Source organism: Euleptes europaea, chromosome 12 (assembly GCF_029931775.1).
Source record: "Euleptes europaea isolate rEulEur1 chromosome 12, rEulEur1.hap1, whole genome shotgun sequence".
NCBI lineage: Eukaryota > Metazoa > Chordata > Lepidosauria > Squamata > Sphaerodactylidae > Euleptes > Euleptes europaea.
Window position 1 is genome coordinate 32,429,301 of NC_079323.1, and position 19,406 is coordinate 32,448,706.

The following is a 19,406-nucleotide window of genomic DNA, read 5'->3' on the forward strand; positions in this document are numbered from 1 at the left end:
ATGTTTCAGATTAGCTTTCCAGCTTGCCATTAGGCTTGATGTTCAGCAAAATAATAAAAAAGGGACGGGAGCAGCAGTCTTGGTCTGCAGATTGCTATAGTTGGGATGAAACACAGGAAATATTATTCAGACTTACTTAAGTCAATAAAGGTACAAAAAAAAAGACCTTGGGTAGCACCAAAAGATGGCAACATAAAAAGCAGTGGCTGTTTTCCCTTTGAAAATCTCAACATCAGGTGGCCCTCTCAAGTAGTACTCAGAACACAGGTGAGAGCAGAAATCAAGAAAAATTTAGTAGACTTCACATTAGCAACGTTGGAATTTTTTGGTATTTAGTGCAATAGCGCTAGAGGGGATTGGCCTGCCTGCCTGACATAACAGGTGCTGCATGGATTGTACACCATCTATGGTTTTAAAGATTTGATAACTTGTCTATTTTACTGTTTTAAATGTTTTAATGTGAGATACATATATGTAACAAGGATGTTTCTGTTGTTACCCACCCTGAGCCTGGCCTTGGCTGAGGAGGGCGGTTTAGACATTAAAAATAAAAATAAAATAAATAAATCAGGTTTGGTGTTGTACAAGATAATAGAATCTAAGTTGGGTAATTTTGCCTAGTAGTTGAAGGGCACATAGACTCCATAAAGAAATCCCGTTGCTAGGTAGTACAATTTTCTTGCAGATGTGTCATGCCACTTTAAGACTAGAGTCAGTAGTTCCCCAGACAAAAATTGAAGTAGCCATTTTGTTTCATTAGGACAATCTCAAAACTATCATATTATATTGATTTCTGGAGGTTTTATAAATCAACTCTTAGCTATAAGATAAGGTTTCAGAGTTATCTTTTGGTTGTGCTTTTAATTATTGCATGGCCTTCATCTTCTTGTGGCTTGGGAGGGGGAAAAAAACTCCCAACATATATGGAGCAAGTCCTATAAAATCTTAAGAACCAAATATAAGGCAGTGTAAGGCCTATGTTCCTTGCATTGCTCTTAGGCCCTCATGGATGACATGTTTTCATTTGATAGTTCTCTGTGATAGTTCTCATTTGAACATAAGCTCAGTTCCAAGCTGTTTTTAAAAGTATATATTTTATTCATTTTTTATATAGGGTACAGAAAAAAGAAAGGGTAAAAGACAGGGAAAATTTTAAAATTCATACATTGGCCATGCCCAAACTAACTCAACTGTCTATCTTTACCCCCTCGTAACCTCTCCCATATTAATTCAATATTTGACTAATATTCCAAAAACTATTAATAACTGATCTGTTTGTATTAATCTTGACTAATTGACTGATATAAACATAAATCTTGAATGATAGCTATATCTGTGTTTCCATTATAGGATTATAACGGATATAGACAAACTATAATAAACAAATATTAATTTATATTTTCCAAATCTTAGTTATATCTGTTGTTCCACTTTATAAATAAGATGTCAATGACCCAAGCTGTTGGCTGTATGGGAACTCTGACTTGACCTGATCATGGTAGCTTAGGCTTAGCAGGTCCCTCTTCTTCTTCGGCAGGAGGTTTTTGGAGTGGAGGTGTGGGGGGGTGCGTGCTCCCGGAAGTGCTTCAGCACTTCTGGTTCACACCCTGAAGTGCTGCATTGCAAAGGGCCAGTTTCCACTCAAACTCCCAGTTTGAGTGGTAAAGGCCTGTTGCGATGCGGCACTTCTGGGTGTAAAATGCATCACAAGGGGCCATTTGAGTGGAAAATGGCCCCTTGTGGTGCATTTTACACCCGGAAGTGCCGCATCGCAACAGGCCTTTACCACTCAAACTGGGAGTTTGAGTGGAAAATGGCCCTTTGCAACGCAGCACTTCCGGGTGTGAACCGGAAGTGACCTGTCCCTGCCTGCACAGATTGCCCGCCGACCCTCAGCTGGTCAGCGGGTGGCCAGGTGGAATGGCGGGGGTTTGCCCGCACCACCTGGCACTTGGCAACCCTATGGTAGCTTCACCCCACTAATTTTCCCATTTGTAAAATGGAAATACTACCGGCCTGTCTGTCTGAGCGGTTTGAGTTTTGTATAGTACCATTATTTTTTACACTGTATATAATACATATGCCGTCTCTTACTGCTACATGCTGACAGTCTTCTCAAAAGTAAATTCCACAAAACTGAGTAAGACTTACCCCAGATCAGTGTGCATAGAATTGCAGCCTGTCAGTCATGTCTGATGCATAATGCTGACATCTCTGGTGTTCTTAGCTGAAATCTCTGGTGCTCAGCTACCCCCTTTCTTAATTGTGATATGAAATCAAATATGCAGTGGTAGCAAATGAACTCTTGCTTCCTGATTCCTTTTGCTTTCCTCAGCTTTTTTTTTTTGGATGAACAACACACTCCTAGTAGCTTGCAAGGGATTAATTTAGAAATAATATGAAACCTGCTCAGGTCGTGTAAGTGCAGGAAAGAGCAACTATAAAGCTGGGGGTGTCCTTTCTCGTTTCTCTCCATAAGCAGAATGACATGTTGCCTTTCCATTCTGTTTTACATACAGTTCTACATGGACCGTGCGAATGCAGAAGAATTCTATGCAATTTACAAAGGTGTTGTTGCTGAATATTCTGTAAGTAAATATATAGTAATCCTATTCGATTAGGAAACTTCCTACTGAAATTTCTAAAATTGCCTTTGAAAGCATGGCTTACATTTGGTTAAAATGCCAGTCTTGTGTAATGTTCAATTATTTGCTTGCAAAATCCTTTTAAAATATGTTTTTTCCCCCTTTTATAGGAGATGGTTGTAGAACTCTGCTCAGGACCTTGTATAGCTTTGGAGATTAGACAAATGGATCCTTCAAAAGTATTCAGAGATTTCTGTGGACCCTCTGATCCTGTAAGTCACTTACTTGTGAAGGTCATATTACTATTAACATTTAAACCACGATAACATGGATACTAGCAGAGTTATTAGGAGCCCGGTGGCACAGAGTAGTAAGCTACAGTACTGCAGTCCAAGCTCTACTTACGACCTGAGTTTGATCCTGATGGAAGTTGGTTTCAGGTAGCCGGCTCAAGGTTGACTCAGCCTTCCATCCTTCCAAGGTTGGTAAAATGAGTACTCAGCTTGCTGGGGGTAAAGGGAGGATGACTGGGGAAGGCACTGGCAAACCACCCCTTAAACAAAAGTCTGCCTAGTAAACGTCGGGATGTGACGTCACCCCATGGGTCAGGAATGACCTGGTGCTTGCACAGGGGACTTTTACCTTTTTTAGCAGAGTTATTATTGGGCAAGCAAACCCAATGTTTATTATTGCACCACTTCCCTATTCTGAAGGCAAAGAATAAATTTCCCCCTCAATTTATATAGTCTGTTTCTGGAGGTGTATGACATCCAAAAGCTTTTTGGAAACATACCCTCTGATTATTCCATTGATGCTCTGACCTGGATAGCCCAGTCAGATCTCAGAAGCTAAGCAGGGTCGACCCTGGCAAATATTTGGATGGGAGACCTCCAAGAAATTCTAGGCGTGACATGGAGGCAGGCAATGGCAAACTACCTCTGAATATCTCTTGCCTTGAAAATCCCACCAGGGGTTGCCATAGGTCATATGTGACTTGACGGCAAAATAAATAAATAAATCAGTTGATGGCTTGGTGCAACTGTGAAATCACAGGTTGAAATCTCAGTAGTTCTAAGGTTTTTTTTCCTACTGCTTTATCAGTACAGATCGCCTTAGTAAAGAGAGGATCAGTGGCAGATGGAAGGAAGGGAGGGTGCTTCAGATACCCTGCATTTTATAAATCCTAACCAGCACTTTGAACTGTGTCTAGAAACAAAATGGCTGTTCCTGTAACGGACATCTGCTGGTAGCAGAGCCACTCCAGCATGAGCCAACTGAAGCACCTGGATCGTTCTTAAAGGCCTCCCTACATAGAACATATTACAGTAGTCTAATCTTTATGTAATCAGTGCATTGATTACTGTGACCAAGTGATGCTTTTCAAGGATGGGCCACAGCCAGCACTTCAGTCAAAGCTGTTAAAGTGTGGTAGTTAGACCTCCTTCCATTCTTCCTCTTCTGTTCCCACTGTTGATGGATCTTGTGACTTTAATTGCACACTTTTAGGTTACTTTTCTCCCTGGATGAGCCAAAAATGGCTTATAAAAGGCAAAAAAGCTTCCAAATTACAGAAACAAAAAACAGCCAAGTTTTGGTAGTCCTGGGTCTGCCAAGTTAATTGTTGTGGGACCCATGTTGCAAGCACCAGGCTAAGGACCAAATGCCCATTGACTCACACCCAAGGGCTTCCTCTGTCCCTGCTCAAACTTAAGTATCTATAGGAAGAATAGGAAAAGTCAACCTAGATAGACCTCAGCTGCTAGCATCCTCGTTTCCCCCTTCTGCCAAGGGATACATTACAAAAATGCTGAGATACTGAGTTAGTTGAATGCAGATCATTTCGTTCTGAAATAAGCAGACAAGACAGATATTTTTATCTTCATATATTTCAGGGAAGAATGAGCAGATTTGTCTCTGCTTGTTCATTCGTTGCTGATTTCACTGTTTTATCATCAGCCTTCCATTTCTGCAGAATTCATTTTGGGTTTACTGGATGATATATTCTCACTCTGAGAACAGGATAGTATGTTTGTAACTCTAGAGCTGACTGCTAATTTGAATTATTTTACTTATTTACGTAAAACATCTATTAGCTGCCTTTCTTCCTTACGGAACTTGAGGCAGCTTCAGCCATAGATACTACACATAAAATAAAGTACATTAAAAGCATTAAGACTAAGTTTTAAAATCACAATTCAGGACTACTAATAAGTAAATGCAGTTCTAAATAAAATAGTCTTCAACTGCTTCCTAAAGATTGAAAGTGAGGGGGTCAGGTGCTTAGACTCTATGTCAAGTCAAGTCAAGTAGCCTTTATTGGCATAAAATAAAGTGTATAAAAGCAAATACATAAAATCCGTACAGTACAAGAAACTCCATAGTTTTTACAGTAAAATCAATTAAGGTGCATTAGACAATTTAACAGTACTAGGCCAGCATTATTTGGGGCACAAGTGCTCATGTTCTTGAATCACAAACTGTAAGAATCTTGCCACCAATTCAATTTTTATGGGGTCCTGGGTGGTCATGAGGAAAGACACCTTAATTTTGGCGGGTAACCATCCCCTGTTAGATAACATGTGGATTGTTATATAGAGTCTATCTTGCTTTTCAACTGTACACATCTTGCTGGATTTGTAGGTAGCATTGACACCTGGTTGGCCACTGTGTGAACAGACTGCTGGACTTGATGGGCCTTGATCTGATCCAGCATGGCTTTTCTTATGTTCTTATGACACCAAATTCTGTAAAAATGGAGAACTTTGATATCTGACTGAGTTAACATTATGTCAATTTTGTGAAAATTAACTGGGAATTTCCAGGTCCTCTGCTGACTGAAGAGTGAAGTTATTTCAGCTTCAGAAGGGCAAAGTTACAGTCTTAAATCTATTAAGTTGTTGCTTAGTAAACAGTATTAACATTGGCCTTCTCGTTCTATTTTGAATCTCCTCTTTTTTGTAATGGGTGAGCAGGTGGTGGGTTGCAGCTTCAGAAGTGCCTAGATCAGCAGTCCCTAGTACAGTGCCCTTGGGCACTATGTGGCCCATCAATGTGTTTCTTGATGCCCATGTGCTTTTCCACAGAAGCATTTTTCCCAAAGGAGATAGCCAGTCTTGGCTTTCCTCTACCTCATTGGAGCAGGAGGTGCTTATGAACCCAGGAAGGGTATCTGCAGAGAATACCCAGAAATAGCTGCTTCTGTCATGGGAGGGTGCTTGGCTTGGAACTTCCCAACCCTTTGTGATTGGCCGTGGCCCACATGGCAGCCATCTTGTGTTGGTGCCCGCTCTCCATTCTCAGCATTCCAAAAGTGCCCACAGTCTCAATAGGAGAGCCCTGGCCTGGGCACTCTTGAATTCCTAGACCTTTCCAAGCATAGCAACTCTGTTTCAAAGAGTAATGAAGGGGTGATATTTCCTTGGGAATTCCATGGTGTCCCAAAGGACTCAGGCCTTTTATTCAATGCATTTACAAAAGCTACTAGGTGAGAGAGCATGGGGCTCTAGGACTGATGCTATATGTAGTATGCAAGCAGCAATGATGCCTCTTCCTCCTCCTCCTTTTACTTTAACACAATCTCATGGTGCTTATTGGCAGAGATTAGACATGGAGAAGGGCTAGCTGATTGCAAATGAACGCACAGTACTTGAGGTATTGTGATGGATAAGCCGTGTGATTTGGGGAGCTGTGGTTGATGAAACTCAACTTCCAATAATCATTCGGGTCTGGAGTAATTGTGATGTGAGCTGTGTTTTTAGAGTGCATTTCTTCTTGAGCAGTTCATCCACACACCAAGACCTTATTATAGCCTGTGAGAAGATTTGGTTGTTTTTTAATTCAATGAAATATAATTTTGATTCCTCTGCAGTATGAACTCAGTGATAGTCACTTATCCTTTTGAATAGAGAACTTCATAGTAGATAATACTTTGTTTTCTACCTATTTGCCTGAGAAGCCATTCCAACTCTGGCACCTCTTTAATATATCCTAAATCGGAGCCTTGGGTTTGAGACATGGGCTTCATTCCATTTGCCTTACTATGTTCTGCAAAATGGGTGTTAATAGAACTTCTAGAATGGAATTGCTTAAATCAGTATGGTCTTGTTCAATAAGATGTTTTCATTTATACCTTCTCTGTTAACTTTTATTTCAGCCCTTCAGTCCGAAACAATTAAAGTGCTAAAGTAATTCTGAGACATTGCTAGAGTTGTTTTTATCGATCCAGCAGTAGAGAGACTCAAACTTTAACTACAACTTCTGAATTCTAGTTTTAAAAAAGTTATGAGAGAGATGTTATTTCAAATGGTGTTAGTTTTGATGTGCATAAAATGGTTTGCAGATGTAAATTACGTGCATATGATAACTGCATATAGTTTACATCTTCAAGCAATTTTATGCATATTAAAATGAACATCACTTGAAACAGCATATTATTCCCTATACAACTGGATTTTAAGTATATACTTTTACAATTCAAGTGTTCATCGTACATCTGAATTTGAAGTAATAAAGCTTCTGATAAAACTGATAGAAGCCCTGCAGTTGGTATAATCATGCACAGCCTGAAATTGTGGTATTCAGTTCTAGTAGTTTGCATTAATAGCAAGATAAGAAGTATTTGAATGTTCTTGGGTATCCCAAAAGAGTAGAGTGATCGTGACATTTCTTACCTCAAGCTGTTTGACTATCCTATTTTTCAAAATGTTACTTGTGAATTCAGTGTTAGATGCCATCTGTAGAAGCCTACATTAGAAAAATATTCAGATTTGCTTCTAATAGGGCTATTGTGGCACCTAGCGGGAGGCTTTGCAAGGCAAACTACGCATCCTTATGTTACTCTCATGAGCGTACGTGATTGATTACACAGCCAAGGCCCTTGCCAAACCCCTTTCCCATTAGAACCGATGCTCCATGTCACTGGAATGCTGTTCAAGCGAATGTAATCTATGGTGTCCTGATCTGTGCGCCAACCTAATATTTTGTTTACTCCAAAAGCAGTGTGAAAGCTGCGCTTGGCTTTACCAACTAAGGTGTGTGACTACATTGCAGTTCATCCTGAGCTGCTGTTCCTCTGTAAAGGTTTCTGTTGTGAGCTGCGTTTCCAGATGTCATTGCTTCCTTTGCTCTCGTTTCTTGCTCCTGCTGCTGACATGGTGACTTGGTGGGTCTTACATCATTTCTCATTCCTCGAATCAGTGGAGACAGGGAGAACTGCTGAGGCAGCAGCAAGATGTCTTCTGTCGCACGTACTTACGTTGTATTTGAATATCTGGAGAATCCAAGCTATTCAGGAGGGGGAGGGAGGAGAGATTGTCAGTACGTATAACCAGCTGTGAATGAAGAGTCCCAGGCTAATATGTGTTGGACAGCAGTAAGTGGATCCTGTCAATGCTACCCAGATGTAAGAATGTTAAAAAGAGGCTGCAATGATGATTGCTATCCCTCCCCCCAAATATATGAAAATAGTGAGTACAATGGGAATAATGTATTAGAAGAAGCTTCCTTATAACTGTCAAATTATAATACTAAAAAGGTACCTTTGCTTTTTGGCAGGTTCTTCTATGTGTTAATTTGTATCAGCTGCCATGCTTTACCCTCCACACACAAATCAATTTAGCCACATCAAATAGTGTTCTTTAAGTTAAGTTACTGGCTTTTTTTGGGTCAGACTGTTTTAATGTTATTATTTATGAATGGGTTTTATATGGCAGATTGTGATGGCCTTCTGCCACAAACAATAAATGTTTTAAAGTTAAGAACTGTCAGGATTGAATGCAGCACTCCGGGGATGTCGCGGTTAATAACATGGCTTTGAGCATGGAAGGGATTTGTTCCTGGTGCTGGCATTAATCAAGTTATAATCTTGGAAGATTTGGAATGTAGGCCTTGTTATAGGGAGGATAGCCTTGTTCTGGAGTTGGTTGGCCCACATTTAAAAGAAAATGGAAATGAGTGCTTGATTGCAAGAACTAGGTGTGTGAGTTCTCTGCAGGAGGAAAAAAAGAGAGTAAACTGGCTTTGTCATTAACAGGACTGGGAGCAGCAAATAAACACCAAATCCATGGCAGAACCAAGAATATATTCTTAGATTTCTCTCTTCTCAAATTTCTCATATGAAAACTAACCCTCTAGGGCAAAATAAATGAAGTTTTTCTGGAGCAGGACAAAGATGAGGGCTGTTCTTCTGTTAACACACTTTATTAGATTAGAATCTCTCCACGGAGCCTCTGAGCAATATTGTACAATCACAACAATCCTATGACTTAGCAGAGCTACTTCACTTGTAAAAATACCCACAGGACATCAGAAGAAGAGCAAACAAGGTCAAACGGGCAGTAAATCTAGTAAAATCTAGTAAAATAATCAAGTAAAATGGAGATCAGAAGCAAATAGCAGGAAACTACCTATACATGTTTGTTTTCATTTTATGTCACCTTTCCACCCAATCGGTGGAATCCCTGTTTTAGCCAGGATCGAACACACATTAGGTGAAACACATGCGTTTGATCCTGGCTGAATCCTGGCTGAAACAGGGATTAAAGGAGGATAAAGCGACCATGCGTTTTCGCCCAAAGAGTTAACCTTTCAGATGGGTAGTTGTGCTCGTCTGTAGCAGCAGAAGACCAGTGGCACCTTAAAAGACTAGCAAAATGTATTTCATCATATAATATATAATTGAAGTCCTTTCACTGTTAGCGGTGAAACAAATTAATGAAGTGGGGGCAGATTAGTTTTGTGTCTCTTGTTGGTTATGATTGCAGATAACTGTATGGTATTGACGGACTCTTGACACAGCACTAAGTCAAGCAAAGGAAAGGAAAAAAGGATGTTCGTTCAATGACACACCATTATCGGCTACAGTAGAAAACAGATCAATAAGAGGTTGCAATTAGCTTGTCATGCTGTCTGTGAATGTCTCTAGTAGAAACGACGTGATTTAATTGTTTAAATGTTATTTAGGGTCATCTGATTCTAGTGTCCCATATGTTGTTGCAGAAAATTGCCTGCGGAGTTTTCACCAGATATTGCCTGTATGCTTTCAGACATATCATGGTAACCGTAAGAATCATGAAAGCTAGCTTTCAAAAGGAAGTTGCAGCTTTCCATGTCTTTTCTGCATCGTGTGAATACATACAGCCCTGGCAATAAGGCCCCACAACTTCTGCCTCACTGGCTTCCCTCCAGCCTTCAAGGCTGTCTTGCTGACTGCTTTGTCCTCTTTCTTGGCTATCATGAAGGATCCAAACTAGATGTTACAAAATATGCGAGTTCACCACGGGGGCTTGCAACTATACTGTAGTGGCTAGTTCCTGGTGGCAACTCGTGAGTAATTGCACAGCAGGGCCTAATTCAGATCAGGACTGCTGTGCAGGTAAAGGAGGGATTCCTGCCTTCTCCCCTGTGCTGTTTTCAGAGGCTGGAACAGCCTGGGAGCTATGGGGAAGGGAGCGTTATTTGCTGTGTTCAGACCTAGCACGTGCACTGAAAGCTCCCATGTGCTGGCTCCCCACAGAGAAAATAATGCTCCTACCCATGTCCCCGGGTTGTTTCAGCTACCAAAAACAGCACACGGGAGAAGGGTGCAGAAGAATTCCTCCTTCTCCCATGCTGCAGTCTTGATCCAAATTGGGCCCTGCTGCACGCTTACTCACAGGTTGCCACCAGAAACTAGCAACTACAGTATAGCTGCAAGTTCCTGTGGAGAATTTGTGAGGTTTGTAAAGTCTAGCCAGGCTCTAAGTATTCCTGTGTCCCCTACCTTATCACAACAAGGTTCTCTTTTTAGTTGCTGCTGGAGTACAAATAACTTCCAGCGCTTTCTTTAAAGTATTGCTTCCTGCACTTCCAGTTTAATGGAGTGCCAGGCTAGGTGCACGGAAACTCCTCCATTCATGTACATTTCTTTTGTAATTTCCTAGTAGTTTAGAAGAAGAAGGAGCAACTGCTTTAAAGACCTGCACTGAACAATCGGGGGCTTCTGTTTAACAAAGGTCTTATGGGACTGGTTGAGCTACCTCATTAGGGCAACCGAGAGTCCATCAATTAATTCAGTATTAATATTTGGCAGTCAGTACAATGAAGGGGCAAAAGCGTGGGACGGGAAAGGTCCAGATGCAAATTCCCACTCACCTGGAAGCTCACTGGGTGACTTGGGGCCAGCCACTTTCTTTCTCTCGGCCTAACCTACCTCACAGGTTGTGACGATCATAAAATGGAGAAGGGAAGAGCCATGTAAAACGGGACTGAACTCCTTGGAGGAAGGGTAGAATAACAATGTATTGAATAACAATTAAGGCTTGGATCCTAAGCCTTGCTTCCACTAGCTTTGCGCCTTGTCCATTGCTGGGACCGTCCTGTACTACAGAGCATGATCCTCTTGGCCCAGGAGTCCCCAATATGGCACCCATGGGCATCATAGCTCCTGCTGGGACCTTTTCTGGTTTTTAGAAAGTAGGTGGGGCCAGGCGGGGCTTTAGCCAAGCGGTGCTTCTGATTGGCCACTGGAGATCTGCTTGGCTGTGCAGATCTTTAAAGATGTTGCTTTGGCAGCAGCTGGTACCGCATCACAAGAATCTTCACTGCACAACTAAAGGTAAGCTGTGCATAATGCAAGAAAATATTTTAAAACAGTATGTTCCTTCAAAAGACATCCTGTTAAATAGAGTTTCTGCCTGAAATGTTGAAGAGTTACTGTAGAGTTATGCATAACCTCTCTCCCTGACATTTCGTGGTTAAACCTGTTTTCACTGGCAGCCATTTTGTGGTTGGTGCCACCTCGTGCAGCAGCCATTTTGTGGTGGCGCCCATCACCTGGTGTCAGAATTCCAAAAGAGCCCACAGGCTCAAAAAAGTTGGGGACCCCTGCTCTTGGCTGTAGGCACTTTTTGGCTCATTGAATAACACTGGTCTTACATGAGCAGAAATGTGCGGCGCTGAAGGAACACACTCTACAACTGGAAAGGATGTAGTGTAAGTGGCTCAGGACCTAAGCCAAAATAAATAACTTTAGAAGTACACTGTACATGTGGCTTAATATCTAGTGTGGGTTGTTGATAAATGTAGACTTTTTCATCTTTTATCAGGAAGAATCCAGTCCTTTGTGTAAAGGACATGGTACTTATGACAGCAATAACTGATGGCACTCTCCTTGCAAAAGAACATTTTGCCAAAAGGAGAAAAATCCTTTGTTGCTTCCCTTGTACAGAAAGAGTAGTGTTGTGCAGAAGATAAGGTTAATGCTCTGTGGAGGCGGCTGCTTCCGGTCGCTGCTTATCTACCCCCTCCTTCAGGAATGGGCTGTCCATCTCACTATTCTCCCTGTGATGTTTGGTTTCTACGTTATTGCAGTTTTATTTTTTTGGGTTTTATCATGTAAATAATGCTTGAATGCTGGATAACTTTTTCTGAAAGCTTCTTAAGGGTAGGGAGTCTTCAGCATGCCCAGACCCTTTTGTTGGCCTGCAGGGCCAGATCTCTGTGCAAGCGGCCAAAGTAAGCCTCTGAGGCACTGCAGCCCCTCTGGGACACAACTTCTTCCCATTGTATCTGGCCAAGTGCAGCCCTTGGTTCTTCTCTCAACTATTGTTGGCTGGCACACCAACTTCTTTACAAGCAGCAGGGTTTTTTCACACTCAGGCTAAAACATTGCCTATCTTTGGCTTATAGAGGTTACTATCCATAATACATCAGGGATGGAGCCTCCATGGTAAAAGAGGGTACCCCATGATTACAAAATATTGAAGGTGGCTATCCACATACTCAACTGGGCTATTGAGCTTTCTGGGTTTTATGGAATTTTAGCTACTGGAATCTTGGGTTATCCTGTATATTTCTTTATGGAAAAGCCACTTGCTTTTGGATTTCTTCTGAAGCTATATTGTAAGGTATCTTTGAAAGGGCAAATGTATAAATTGTATTCTGTGCCTGGAGAAATGTTTCTTTTAAAGTCCCTTTTGTGTTGGCTGACAGTAGCCAGAGCAGCTGCAAAGATGTTTGGCTCCTGCCTCATTGTCTTATGAACCATTAATTAACCAAAGCCTGTTTTTAAAAAGGGAACAATAAAACCCCAAAACCATATGTGGAGTGTGGGTGATTGAATGAATGTTTGGGAGATGAATAATTTAGTTTGCTCACTGGTCTGTTCAGCATGACTTTTCTTCCTACTGCAGGGCAACCTGAGCAGAATTTTGATCAGTTTATTTCCTTGCAGTATCACAAGCATTACTGACTAACCCAATGTGGTATTCTTAAAGGAAGAGATAAACTATATTAGATTTTCTTTCTTTCTTTTTTTTACTACTTTGTTCAAATGAGCACAATGCTGAACAAGCATGGGAATGAAAGTGGGTGACTTGCGATTCTGGGCTGCTTTCGGATTAGTAAGAATCCCACGCTGTGTAGAGTCATGCACACTCTCACTCTCCTATTCCAGGGGTTAAGCTGATTCCCACAGAGGCAAATCTAGGCTTGCTCATGTAGATGCAAATAGGTGAGACATTGAAGATCCGTGATAGATCTGCTGTCCTGTTAGGTTTCTCTGAACAGCAGCCTCAGAGACCCCAATTCAGATTGGTGTCATGGAATAATAGGGAAATCTTTCCTGCATGTTGTCTCTACTAAGGCAAATAGCATGGTTGTGAGAAAGGGGGGTTAAAACCTAACACTTCACTCCCAGTTCAGATCTCTTCCTCTTAGGGAAGCCATCCTCCATGTGGGACCTGGGGTTCCCTTGGAATTACAGTTCATCTCCAGACTTCAGATATCAGTTCCCCTGGAGAAAATGGATGCTTTGGAAGCTGGGCTCTATGACATTTTACTCCACTGAAGTCCCTGTCCTCCCCAGGCTCCATCCCCAAATCTCCAGGAGTTTCCCAGCCTTGATCTGGCAACCCTACTCCCCCCTCCCTGCTACTTTTAGGGAAGTTTAAGGAGATGGTAGATCTAGTCACAGATCTCCAGCATCTTGTCTATTTATTTATTAAAATGTTTTATCCTTCCCTTTGTCTTGGCTAAAACAGCTTACAGTAATAATTAAAATATTACAAGTTAAAATGAAAATAAGATAAACTCCAAATACCTCCCCTGCCATAAGATGCCTGTTATTCATAACCAATCAAAAGCTGTGGTAAACAAACAGGCCTTGCAGCACCTCCTAAAGATCTGCATCGTGGAGGTGGGGAATCCCTCACCTCATCAAGGAGCCCATTCCACAGAGTGGGAGCCATGATGGAAAAGGCCTACGCTCTGGTTGATGCCTTATGTGCCATTTTAAGTGAGGGAACAGCCAGTGGGTGGCAGCCTGAAAAATGCAGTTGGCACCCAGGAACAATTACAGAAGGTCCCACATTCAATCCCCAGTGTCTCCAGTTAACAAGTCAGGTAGTGGATGATGCAAAATCCCTTGACCTGAGATGCTGGAGAGACTCTGCCAATTAAAGCACAGAATACTGACTTTGATAGGCCAATGGTCTGACTCAGTATGAAAGTTTTGTGTGTTCATGAGTGTGTGGAGGGTGAGACCACTTGCTTCTCTACCTCATCTGACAAACTTGGAGGCTGCCAGATGAATCTTCTCACAATGTAACCTGTTTCAGGTTGTGGTTGTTGGAAGGACCAGTAAACTTCATCTACTACCCTGAGGTTCCTGGATTTTGAGAACTATGAACACATAAATATTATAGGGAGAAACTTCTCTTCATCAAGCAAGGCAACACAAGTTAAGAAGTAAGAATTGGTCTGCAAAATACGGCAGTGATTGTGAATGGGTCACATTACCTCTACATTTAATAAATCACATAGTTTTACTGGAAATGCTGGTCAAACTGCTTGTGAGGAGACCTTTGGGGTTTGATTAGATATTTTTCAAAAGTCAAGATACCTTCTATTGCAAGTTCCCTTATCTGAGAAGAACTAATCTTCATGGGACAAGTCCATAATGCTAGTTGGCATTTATTTGATGATTATAAAGTATGCTGAGCAGTGGTTTGCTTGTTCTTACCAATATAATATGGAAGCATCTCCTGCTGTCTACTTACTGATTCACTTAAATCACATTTAGTAATTTGTAATTGATGTTGGAATAGAATTAGTAATTTCATACTTTACTATTTTGAAAGCCTGTGTGAATTTTAGATCTAGCTTACCCACCTATGTTTCTTTACAACTTTTAATTGGTTGCTTTTCTGTGTTTTTTGGCTCATGAATGTGTAACACCCGTGTGTTACACACTTACGTGTAATGATACAGTTTATACACACACCCTGAGGACTGTTTCAGAGCAGCCTGCATTATCACAGCAATGTGTAAGCTGCTTCTTTCCTATGGCAACTTCCTATGCCACAGTAACCGTGTTTGGGAGTCCAGAATCACATGTGCAAAGCAAATTGCTACTTTGCTCAGTCAGGGAGAAGAGGGAGAGCCTTTATGATTGGATCTGCCCCCATGCGGTTCTGGGTTTCCAAATGTTACTGTGGCAGTGTGGGGAAAATGTCCAGGGAAGCAATCCTCATGGTGATTTGTGTGATGTACGAAGGGCCTTTGAATACCAGATCTATGCAAAATACTGGGTTGGATCTTCTCCCTGTCATACTCCTCCAAACTTTGGAGTGCTTCATACTTTGCTCAGTGAGCTGGTACGATAGGGTCCACCTCAGTGGCTGCAGGGCTTCATATATACTCAAGAAGTTCTGGTTGTGAGTTGTGCGTGTGTGTTTCGTATAGGTTGTGTTCTTAATGTTGCACAGAAGAAATTGCATTCCTTCCTGTATTTAGGGTTGCCAACCACCAGGTACTAGCTGGAGATCTCCCACTATTACAACTGATGTCCAGCAGAAAGAGATCAATTCACCTGGAGAAAATGGCTGCTTTGGCTATTGGACTCTATGACATTGAAGTCCCCTCCCTAAACCCCACCCTCCTCAGGCTTTGGCCCCAAAACCTCCCACCGGTGGCGAAGAGGGACCTGGCAACCCTACTTGTATGTATGTAAAGTGCCATCAAATCGCAGCCAACGTATGGCAACCCAGTAGGGTTTTCAAGACAAGAGACGTTCAGAGGTGGTTTGCCATTGCCTTCCTCTGCATAATGACCCTGGTATTCCTTGGTAGTCTCCCATCCAAGTACTAACCAAGGCTGACCCTGCTTACCATTTGAGATCTGATGAGATCAGGCTAGCTTGGGCCATCCAAGTCAGGGCGCATTCTTAGTGGCATGCAAAAAATTACTGTGTAATATTAATTCACTGGAAGCATGCATTTGGGTGCTCCAAATACATTTTCAAAAGGCTTCTGTTGTGTTAAGTTTACCAAAAACAGTTCTTTATTTCTGCCTCAGACTTTCATAGCAGTCTCTTCAGTATGTATAGCCTGAAATGGTTTGTAGCTGTGCTGAAATGGTTAATTTGATTCTGGATTACAGATTTAAAAATCAGATTTTTTTAAAAAAACGACTGAATGCTTGGCTTCTCAATTGCTGTTTTGAAAATTTCAGTGATTTTAAAATCAGTGAGTAGGTAAAGTAGATTAGCAAAAGAAGCAACCAGTTTTTTCTTTACAAATTGCTAAGTAACAATATTCAAATAGAATGTTTGGAACAATTCATAACTGAGAAAGTAAGGCGGAACTTGAGGAAATTAGCTCTACTTGATGATGTAATAGCACTTGTATGTTTCAACCTGGTTCAGGGCTGAAAAATTATGAGGTGGGTAGGCGTAATGTCATCCTCCAGTTGTGCCATGACCCCAGCGCAAGTTTGGCCCCTGCGTATGCCTGGTATTTAAAAGAAAAAAGCAACCACACCGGAGTTCCATTGATGTCTGGTTTGGCCCTTGGTTTCTTACCACAGTTTAACAACATTCCTTCAGGCATATTTAGTTGTTCTTAACTTGCTGTACCTGTAAGTTTTCTCCAGTGGGGCAAATAAAAGCTTAGGAAGAGGAGCAATTCTAGATACAGTATAGGAGATAATGCAATCAAAACCCACCCCTAGTGCCTTGCCTCTGATCTAACTTGCCCCTCTTCTCCATGGCTGTTTCCTAGAAAAAATAGAAACACAGGCTATATCTCCTGTGTTTTGTCTATTTTAGCCCTTAGATTTGATATTGAGATGGAGGATGCAGCCTAAATAAATACCCAAAAGACAAGCGGTGGTTCATTTTGCCAACCTGCCGAAGTTACTCATCATTATATCAAATTACAATTCAATTGCTTGTTGATGGGTTCCCCCCCCCCCCCGCCCAGTGGCTAAGACATGCATCTCTCTGATAAATTTTTACAGACTTGCCGTTGCAATTTTGTCTGCTGCTGCCAGAGGCAAGGAATTTAATTAGAGATTCGAGCTTTCATTTACATGCTGTTTAGAGACTTAGATTAGCGGACTGCTTAAAAAGATACACATTTTAAAAATGACCGCAACACAGTTACATATTTTTGTGTTGCTCTATAAGATTTTTTTAAAAGAGAGAGACATAGCGTAACTTGCTTGTGTAATATTGATTTCACTTGTTCACTTGTTGGAGAAATAAATTTTTTTTCATATGCAAATAACAACGAAGATTTACCGTATATACTCGAGTATAAGCCGAGTTTTTTAGCCATGATTTTTGGCTTAAAAAACTCACCTCGGCTTATACTCGGGTCAATACGGTAATTCGCCTGCCGGGCCCTCTCCCAGCGCGCTCCCGCCGGCCAGCTGATGGGCGGGCTGTCCCGCCTTCTACCCCCCTCCCCACCCTATCGCTCCTTCTGCGCTGTGGCGGCGGCGGTTTCTTCCCACAACACCCACCCCACCCGATTGCGCCTTTTGCGCGATCATTGCACCTTTTGCGCAGCGGCGGCGGTTTCTCCCCCCCGCCTCCCCCCACCCACCACCTCACCCGGGCCGGTCCTCCCGCTTGCCAGCTGACCCTGCGGGGCCTCCTGCGCGCAGGGAGGGGGCCGCCGCCGCCACCGCCTGCCTGCGCGCCTGGAGCCCGGTCAGGTAAGCCTGCGGGGGGGGGTGCATTTCCCCCTCGGCTTATACGTGGGTGCCTAATTTTTCCCCATTTTTGGGGTGAAATTAGGCACCTTGGCTTATACTCGGGTCGGCTTATACCCGAGTATATACGGTATTTATTTACAGGTTGATTTTAAAGAACAGATCAGCAGCATAGGTCTCCAGACAGTCAAAGGATAAACCTGGCTGAGACATATGCATTTAAGCTAGTTATGGCTTCAGAGTATGGTGTGGTTTCTATTTAATGCTTGCAGGTAGAAACAGGCTTTCACCGACTAGCCACCAGGTTGGATCCTTTCTAATACACAGGATTCCACCCAGACCAGCCTGCCCTTTCCCAAGACTCACTAAATGGTACAAAGTCTGCACATCTCCAAACAGACCTAAAAACTGGGTGCCTCCCAGTAGTTAAAGGTGCCATTCTTGGTTATGGCAGTTAGTACTGCGAAGGGGTTGAGGTGATTCAGGGCTACGAGGCTTGAGAGGTAGGTGAATGAGAGAGACCTCGGGTTCAGCAGCAGGTTCTGGAGTTAATAAATAATTTTTTTTTAACGGAGTTGGTTGCCTTTTGTGCATTCTGTTTGCATGTTTCTTTTGTTTCATTGTTATCTGTGGTCAACGATTTTTATCGTTTTATCGATTTTATTGTTATCTGTGGTCAACGATTTACACACAACCTCACAAAATTATTAAAATTGTATTAACATGTTGTATACTTGTTAATCTATGAACATTCTTTGCAGTCACCTTGAAGCCTCTGGGGGAAAAAAATCTTTTCCCAGTATTAGAGCCATGAGATGGAGCAGCATGCTTAGCATACTTTCAGAATTCAGGGAAATAGAGTTTCCCATTGATTTTCATGCTGGATGATAATCCCTCTCTCACACTGTTACACTTGGAAACAAATTGGATATATATCAGACCTGATGTTTTTGGAAGTGGGTGTCAGATATTTACAAATGTCATTTGTAAGGAACATGTACAAAAAAGGAAGCACATCAGTCTGCAGAGTTTTTATATGACTAGCTTGCCAAAGTGAAGCATTAAAAGATTCATGATTTTGCCACTCAGCTTCGTTGGTATTACCTGTTACTAAACTTTGAGGCTTCTATTTCAACTAAGAAGATGAAAGTGAAGAATTTAGGAACTTTAACACCTGGTGAAACTGAGCAACACTAACCTGTGTTTGAAAGCAATGCAAACCTTGTGTTACACTTTATCATGAAGCTTGCTGACTGGTTGATGCTCTCCGTCCTTTACTAATGTGACAACACTTGTTAAACAGGGACATGAGAGACAATTGAACGTAGCTGCAGGGGATATGGGCATTTGCAGGCTTCATTGCAGTGCCACTAAACAGAGTGAAAACTGACCGACCTGTATTTTAGGGGTTATAGCAGCAGCTATAATTGGGTTGCCAGGTCCCTCTTTGCCACCGGCGGGAGGTTTTTGGGGTGGAGCCTGAGGAGGGGAGGGTTTGGGGAGGGACTTCAATGCAATAGAGTCCAATTGCCAAAGCGGCCATTTTCTCCAGGTGAACTCTATCGGCTGGAGATCAGTTGTAATAGCAGGAGATCTCCAGCTACTACCTGGAGGTTGTAATAACAAACAGTAGTCGGCTCTGCAAACAATGGTACAAGTGTAATGAAGTATCAAACAGATAGAATGACAATGTAACAAGAACAAAATGAATGATAATTACAATAGTGTACACGTTGACAAATGACAACAAGGACAAGCAACAATATCTACAGAACAAGCAAAAATGGTGCAAGCAAGCAGACGCAACGGCAAACAGTCTCAGTCTTTACATTACTGTTTACACCTCTA

General features: G+C 42.0%; 1 protein-coding gene across 1 annotated transcript in view; it reads left to right on the top strand.

Moving 5' to 3' along the window:
- Positions 1–19,406, top strand: part of NME7 (NME/NM23 family member 7) — a 99,402-nt gene that overhangs the window by 51,672 nt on the left and 28,324 nt on the right. Inside the window, exons 10-11 of the mRNA XM_056858168.1 lie at positions 2,520–2,588; positions 2,756–2,857. Of these exons, the coding sequence (XP_056714146.1) occupies positions 2,520–2,588; positions 2,756–2,857 (171 nt within the window). The remainder of the gene's footprint in view (positions 1–2,519; positions 2,589–2,755; positions 2,858–19,406) is intronic.